Here is an 8,254-nt window from a genome sequence, read left to right on the forward strand (position 1 = left end):
CTACCAGAGCTCCTTGGTAGATGAAAATAAATATTTTTCACATTTTTAATTGCATCTAAATAAATCAGCTTATTAGCTGGACCCCTTGGTGGTATGCCATGGAGTTGGTTCTGATTCATGCTTTGACCCTGTATCTGCTTTCCTAGGCTGGAACTCTACACGAGCAGAAAGCCTCATCTTTCTCCTGTGGACAGACCTCTTAGACAATTGTGATTTAATTTCAAGCACAACATCAAAGTCAATACTTTTTACTGTTTTCTTTAAGCACACTAGGCTGTGTTCACTTTTTAAATACTCTGGTACACAGTAACCTTAGTGCCCAGTAACCTACTTGTTGCTGTTGTTGTTAAATGCCGTCGAGTCGGTTCCCACCTATAGCAACCCTGTATAGGGTTTCCGAGGATTGACTGGTGAGCTTGGACCTCCGACCTTGTTCAAAGGGCTTTGCAGTCTGGCGCATTGCAACCCACAGTGCCACACCAGTTACCTACTTAGGCTGGAAAACAAGATGGCCCCTAGAGAGTAGTACAAGGAACTTCCTGGAGTCCTCAACCTCAAAGCAGCTGAGCTCACCAACTTTCCTCCCTTTTAGAACCACAAATATACATCACAGAGACCCCTCACTGTCAGTCAAGTTGTTGTTGTTAAGAACCTTGGAGTCAGTTCCCACTCATAGCAAGTGTACAGGGTTTTCGAGGCTATAAATCTTTACCGGAGCAGAAAGTCTCATCTTTCTCCTGTGGAATGGCTGGTAGTTTGGAACTGCGGACCCTGAGGTTAGCAGCCCGATTTGTAACCACTGCAGTACCAGAGCTCCTTTAGTTAAGCGGGAAAAGGGAAATCCACTAAAAAAAAGCAAGTTTCTGTAACATAGTGTAAGATCTCTAATGAATGCCAATTTTGTGCTCCAAATATATTTTGTTTCCCCAAACGCCTATCTTTTTCTTAGCAAATCCAATTGGTCATCAAATTTCTTGTGTATTTGTAAGTTCTAAAGTTTAAACTTCTAATATGAAACTTGTCTAACTAAGGCAATATTGTTCTTGTGACCCTACTTGTCAATGAGGGGGATTTTGATCCCCTGTAACATAGGTACACATGATTGAAGGACTTTTGAAATGTACAGGTTGATACTAAAGGCTAAAATTAAATGTTTCATGCAAATCCTTCATCAGGAAACATTTTACTTGAGTTATTAAGTTATCAAATATTATTAAAAGTTATTGAGTTATTAAATCTCTCTGAGCTGCAAACCTTGTATGAGAAGAAATTTATGCCACCTAGTTCTTCCATCTCAGAGTCTTTGTGGCTCTAGAGATAAAATAGTGAAATTGCTAAAAGAAAATATCAGGGGTCAGATAATGAACAAGCTGAATTACTGTAAACTATGGGTTGCCTGCCTCAACTTAAGTGCAGTTGAGTCCATTCTTACTCATAGCATCTAGGGTTTCTGAGGAGCAGCTAGTAGGTTTGAATAGTCAACCTTGTGGTTAGCAGCCTGGTTCTTATCTTACAAAGTTACACAGGAGTCCTAGAGGTTACCAAAAATGCTGTTGGGATACATTGTTGTTGTTGAATAGGCTCCAATTCATAGAGACCCTGTATAGGGTTTCCTAGCCTTTAAAAATCTTTGTGTGAGCAGAAAGGCTCATCTTTCTCCTGCAGAGTATCTGGTGCATTTGAACCACAGGCCTTGTGGTTCATAGTCCAGTGGTTATCATTGTTGTTGTTGTTAAGTGCCGTCGAGTAGATTCTGACCCATAGCGACCGTGTACAGGGTTTCCAAGGCTATAAATCTTGACGGGAGTAGAAAGCCTCATCTTTCTCCCGTGAAGTGGCTAGTAGTTTTGAACTGCTGACCTTAAGGTTCGCAGCCCTATTCGTAACCACTACGCTACCAGAGCTCCTTAGTGGTTATCATAGAAGTTCCTAAAACCAAGAAGTATTAAGTTATTTCCACAACTCCTTCAGGATTCTTTTATAATATTTGGAAGTTCTTTAGTTTCATTTCTGTGAAGATTGTTTTTGACTGTATGATATCATTGCTTGGTACAGAAAATGAAATTGAATGAACTGTTTGAAGGTAGAATACACTAGACTCAGTCACAAGTATAAAACTTGAATGAAGTCAACTTGGCTTTTGGCAGTGCCATTGCCTCTTCCCTTTCTGCTGAACTTTGACTCAAAGCAACCTTGTGTTCCTTACGTAACAGAATGGAACATAGTCAGGGCCGTTGGCAGCTCCGTGAGTCATTTGTGGTGGATATGATCTGACTCCATTTCCCTCAAGGTTTCCCTCGTTTTCCCCGATCTCTACTTTAATAAACATGAAGTCTTTTTCTAGCCATTTCTCTTCCCTGGTCATGTGCACAAATTAAGAGAGTTGAAGTGTTGACATCCTCACTTCTGAAGGACATTTGGTTGAATTTCTTCTAAGGTGGATTTGTTGTTTTTTCAGCAGTCCACAGTACGTCAGTATTCTTCACTCACACCGTCTTTCAAAAACATCAATTCCTCTTCTGTCTTCCTTTTTCATGGTTCAACTTTCGCATGCATATGAGGCAATTGAAAACTTTCTTGGGTCTGAGGCACCTTTGTCATCAGAGTGACATCTTTGCTTTTTAAAACCTTGAAGAGGTATTTTGCAGCAGATTTTCTCTTCCTCTATTGCTGTTAAGTACTTTAGAGTGGTTTCTAACTCACAGCAACCTGTATAGGGTTTCTGAGGAGCAGCTGGTGAGCTTGAACTACCGACCTTGTGGTTCAAACCAACCTTGCAGTCCAGCGAAATAACCCGCAGTATATGGAGTCCTGGTGTGGCGCTGTGGGCTAATGCGTCAGACTGCAAAGTCATTTGAACTGCAAGGTTGGTGGTTCAAATTCACTAGCTGTTCCTTGGAAATCCTGTATAGGATTGTTATGGGTCGGAATCGACTCGATGGCACTTAACAACAACACCACACCAGGGACTATTTCCTCTGGGCCCCTTCATCTGGCAGCCCTAAAAAGCACTTGAGAGTTAAACAGTCAGGTCTAGTTTCCAGTGTAGCTGCCTTGGTACTGATCTGTTTTTATCATTACAGGCAATGAAAGCTTAGAAGAGAACTACGTGCAGGACAGTAAGATGGGGTTTGTCATCAACGCGATCTACGCCATGGCCCATGGGCTGCAGAACATGCACCGTGCCCTCTGTCTGGGCCATGTGGGTCTCTGCGATGCCATGAAGCCCATTGATGGACGAAAGCTCCTGGACTTCCTCATCAAGTCCTCGTTCATTGGAGTATCTGGAGAGGAGGTGTGGTTTGATGAGAAAGGGGATGCTCCTGGAAGGTAAAGAAGTTTCTTTATATTAATGAATTTGAATAACCTTATGAGCCCCCGTAGACCAGATAGATGGCAACTCTGATTATGCTTGGTTTTATGATCTCTGAGAATCATGAGTATAAATGCAGCCAGAGAGCTGACAGGGTTGATATTCCCAATAAAAATCACAGTAAAATAGGAATAGAAGGGAAACTACTCATCATTACCAAGGGCATATGTATAAAACTAAAAAGATCTTTGGTGGTGCTGTGGATTAGGCTACAAATGACAAGGTCAGTAGTTCAAATCCACGAGCTGCTCCATGGGAGAAAGGTGAGGGTCTCTGCTTTTGTAAAATATACATTATCAGAAACCCTATATAGGATTGTTGTGAGTCAGAATTGACTTGATAGCAGTTGGGTAGTGGGGATATTCCAGTGGAACACACTAAAGACACACAGCTTTTTAAAATGTTAAAATACTCACTGGTTGATATCTATAACCCTGGGCAGAGTTATCCCTGCCCAGCTATCACTCCTCCCATGGAACCACTGAGACCGTCCTGTAAGTCCAAGAATCTGAAGAGGTCATACCTACTCAACAGGACCCTCCCTGGCATTGCCAACACAAGGCTGACAACTTTTCTGAATGGTAGATTCCAAAGCTGGTGCTGTAAGAGAAACTCGACTGCAAAGTTGGCATCTGCTCTTCAGAATCATTACGGGTTGGAACTGACTTGATGGCACTTAACAACAGCAACAATGCTATATGGGTTGTGAAGTATTTTGAATATCACACCTGCTTAAAGAGCTTGATTGAGGAACAAAATGAAAATGTATCCATGTATTCCTTCCGCTCAGGCTAACTTATGTTTCTGCTAAAGTGTCTCTTAGAACAAGAAGAGAAATAAATTTATTTGGGGAATTGAATGCTTGTGGCTATTAAAGAATTAGTCAAACCAACAACAGTTTAGTGTAACTAATACAGAATGTCTGCCTTAAACCTTGACTTCATTGAGATGCATTTATATGAGTCTAAGTTGACAATAGCAACTGCAAACACTAGGAAATTTAGTGGCCAGTGTGTTTATGTTAGTGGAAGAGGAACAATTCAGAAAAGGAGGGAGAAAATGGTTGCACAATTTGAAGGAGGTAATTGATGTCACTGAATTGTACATGCAGAAATTAAACCTAAGTGGCACAGTGGTTAAGAGCTCAAGTCCTAACGAAAAGGTCAATGGTTCCCAACCACTAGCTCCCCCTTAGGAAAAGATATGACAGTCTGCCACTGTAAAGACTTGAAACCATGTCAATCCTATAGGGCAGTTGCATTCAGTCCTACAGAAATCAACCCAACAGCAAAGAGTTTGGTTTTGGGGATTTGAAATAGATATAAACGTGTTGTTTTTAGGTGCTGTTGTAAGTCATGATGGCTTTGTGTACAAGACTACCAAATACTGCCCGGTCCTGCCCCATCCGCACAACTGTTATGTTTCAGCCCATTGTTGCAGTCACTATGGCAGCCCACCTTGTGGAGAGTTTTTCCTTTTTTCACTGACCCTCTACTAAACCAAGCATGATGTCCTTTCCCAGGTACTTGTGCCTCCTGATGACATGCTCAAAGTATTTCAGACAAAGTCTGACCATCTTCACTGCTAAGGTGGTACTTCTTCCAAGACAGATTTGTTCATTTTTCTAGCAGCCCACAGAATATTCAATATTCGTCATGAACACCATAATTCAAATAATATTGATTCTTCTCCAGTCTTCCTTATTTATTGTCCATCTTTCACATGCTTATGAAGAGAAAGCAAATATCTTTATCTATATCAGGTATACCTTAGACCTATAAATGACATCTTTCCTCTTTAACACTTTAAAGAAGTATTTTGTAGATTTGCCTAATGAAACACCATTTAATTTCTTGACTGTTGCTTCCATGAATGGTGATTATGGATCCAAGTAAAATGAAATTTTTGACAACTTCGATCTTTTTGCCATTTATCCTGATGTCATTTTTTGTCTGTTGTTATGTTTATGTGCTAACAAGTTAGTACTGATCCATAACCCTGAGCAGAATTTACAAGGGGTGACTGGTGGATTTCAACCACCTACCTTGTGGCCAGTGGTCCAGTGCATATCCTATTTTACCACAATTGTAAAGATTTCTCTTTTAATTACATTAAGGTGTAATCCATACCGAAGACTATATTCTGTACTCTTCATTAATTAATGATATGGCTTGATAATTTCCATATTCCATTGGATCACTGTTCTTTGGAATAGACACAAATATATTTCTATAGTTTGGCATAGATGAGTGATAACTTTCTGATCTTCATTTGTTTGTTGGAACATTTCAGTTGGTGTTCAATTTCTGGAGCACTGTTTTTTTCCAATGCCTTCAATGCACCTTGAACTTTTTCCTTTAATACCCTTGGTATTTGATCATAAGCTCTCTCTTGAAATGGTTGAACATTGATCAATTCTTTTTGGCATAGTAATAATTAAGTATTCCTTCCATCTTCTTTTGATAGTTCCTGCACTGTTCAATAATTTGCCCTTCTTGTTTTTGTTGTTAAGTATCATGAGTTGGATCTGATTCATAGTGATCCTGTATAGGGTTTCTGAGGAGCAGCTAGTTAGTTTGAACTACCGACCTTGTGATTAGCAGTGTTTATCTCCACATTGGAGCTCCATTTTCCACACAGAATCTTTCAATATTGAAACTCAAGGCTTGGATTTTTTCTTTGATTTGTTCAGTTTGAGAAATACTGACTGTGTTTTACCCTTTTGTTTTTATAACTTCAGGTCTTTGGACATTTCATTATAATGCTGTGTTTGTTTTCTTGAGTTACCCTTTGAAATTTTCTGTTCAATTCTTTTACTTCATCTATTTAGTTTATTCCTTCAGTTGCTTCAGCTTATCTTTTTCAAAAGCAAGTTTCAGAATCTCTTCTGAAATTTTGATCTTTTATTACTTTCCTACCCTTTCAATGACCTTTTGCTTGCTTTATGCATGATGTTTCTGATTTAATCCCATAGTTCCTCTGGTCTTCAATCATTAGTGTCCAACACATCAAATCTATGCTTGAAATGCTCTATAGATCCAGATGGAATGTACTCAAAATTATATTTTAGTTCTCATGTTCTTGTTTTAATTTTCTTTAATATCAGCCTGAACTTGCATATAAGTAACTGATAAGTCTGTTCCTCAGTCAGCTCCTGGTATTATTTTGGCTGATGATATTGAGCTTCTTCATCTTCTCTTTCAGCAGATGTAGTCAATTTGATTCCTGTGTATTCCGTTCAATAGGTCCCGATGTATAGTCACTGTTTATGTTTTTGAAAAAACAAAAAACAAAATGTGACATTTGTGATGAACACATCATTTGTCTTGCAAAATTCTATCATGCTACCTCCAACATAATTTCTATCACCAAGGTCAAGCTTCTGAATGCTGATCCTATCTCCTTGTTTCCAACTTTTGCATTCACATCACTAGTAATAATCAATATATCTTGATTGCTTGTTTGACCAATTTCAGACTGAAGAAGTTGGCAGAACTTAAAATTTACTGAATGAGATGCCATATATCTTCCATTTGTCATTCCTGGCATAGTAAGCCATCCTTATGATTGCCTGATTCAAAATGGTCAATACCAGCCATTTCAGTTCACTAATGCTTAAGATATAAGTCTTGATGTATTCCATTCCATTGTTGACAACTTCAAAGTTTCCCAGATTCATACTTTGTACATTTTGTTCTCCAATTATTGATAGATGTTCACAACTGTTTCTTTTCATTTTGAGTCATGCCCTATCATCAAATGAAGATTCTAGAAACTTTACTTCATCCACATCATTAAAATGAACTCTACTTGGAGTAGGTAGCTCTTACCTAGTGATAATTTCAGTGCCTTCTAAGTTGAGGGGTTCTTGAGAGTTTTATGGTTACAAAATCTTGAGTGTTTTGAGTGTGTCCCAATCCTCCTTTTCCTCTCAAGCATTGTCATCATTTAGTACATGATTTAGCAGAGTAATAGTTTTTGAAAAAAGCTTATTTAGTGTCAAAATAGCATGCAAAATAATTCAAAACCCCAAGAGAGCTCCACATTGCTATAGGTATATCATCAGCCTGTTTTTATAGATGATTAAATTGAATATCTTAGCTTTCAAGAGCTATTCAAGCCATATGTCCCTGAAGATATTAGCTTGAGGAAATCTTCAAACCTTGAACTGAAATGACCCCATGAAGTCATCTTTGAAGTAAATAATTGTTGTTGCTGTTGTTAGATGTGTCAAGTTATTTCAAACTCATAACAACCACATACACAATGGAATTAAACACTGCCTAATCATGTGCCATCCTCATAATTGTTACATTAAGCCCACTGTGGGGGTTTTTTTAATGTTTTATTGTGAATTATGTGATAGTTTACATGGGAGAACATTAGTTTTAAGTTCATTCTATCGTGTTTCATTTCATTGTCATGGTTACTATCCCCTCCATGCATCATCAACCAACCAAAGGGTATACACTACAAGCCTGCTCCCAGGTCGTCAACACACAGCCCTTCTCCCTCTCCGGATCTAAAGTTCCCAGCTGCTCCATCTCTCCACGTCATCGACTCTGCTTCCATCTTAGGCATCACTGCTTCTTTGGGTAGGGTCCCACTCTCTGCTCTTCTCCATTGATGCTTCCAGGGACCTCTGCTCCTAGCCTGAAAAGTTAATCATTCCCTCCTTGCTCTAAAATGTCTACTTTTACATTTCCAACCCTCATAATCAGTCCTGATAGCAATTATTCACTTTTGTATCACAAGAGACCTATCTGCATTTCATTTCATCAGCCCTGCCTAGACAGATTGGATACTACTCACTGAAGATTCTACCTTCCTCCACACCCTCTGGATCTAGGTTCCTGCTTGAAAACTTATAAGCCAGTCACT

At 39.1% G+C, this 8,254-nt stretch overlaps 1 protein-coding gene across 2 annotated transcripts in view; it reads left to right on the forward strand.

Annotated features, from left to right (window-relative positions):
* The window catches only part of GRM1 (glutamate receptor, metabotropic 1), a 680,560-nt gene that overhangs the window by 540,242 nt on the left and 132,064 nt on the right, over window positions 1–8,254 (forward strand). For both annotated transcript variants that reach the window (XM_006872052.1, XM_006872051.1), the window contains one exon: window positions 3,084–3,330. In XM_006872052.1, the coding sequence (XP_006872114.1) occupies window positions 3,084–3,330 (247 nt within the window). The remainder of the gene's footprint in view (window positions 1–3,083; window positions 3,331–8,254) is intronic.

Source organism: Chrysochloris asiatica, unplaced genomic scaffold (genome assembly GCF_000296735.1).
Source record: "Chrysochloris asiatica unplaced genomic scaffold, ChrAsi1.0 scaffold00182, whole genome shotgun sequence".
In the NCBI taxonomy this organism is placed as follows: Eukaryota; Metazoa; Chordata; class Mammalia; order Afrosoricida; family Chrysochloridae; genus Chrysochloris; species Chrysochloris asiatica.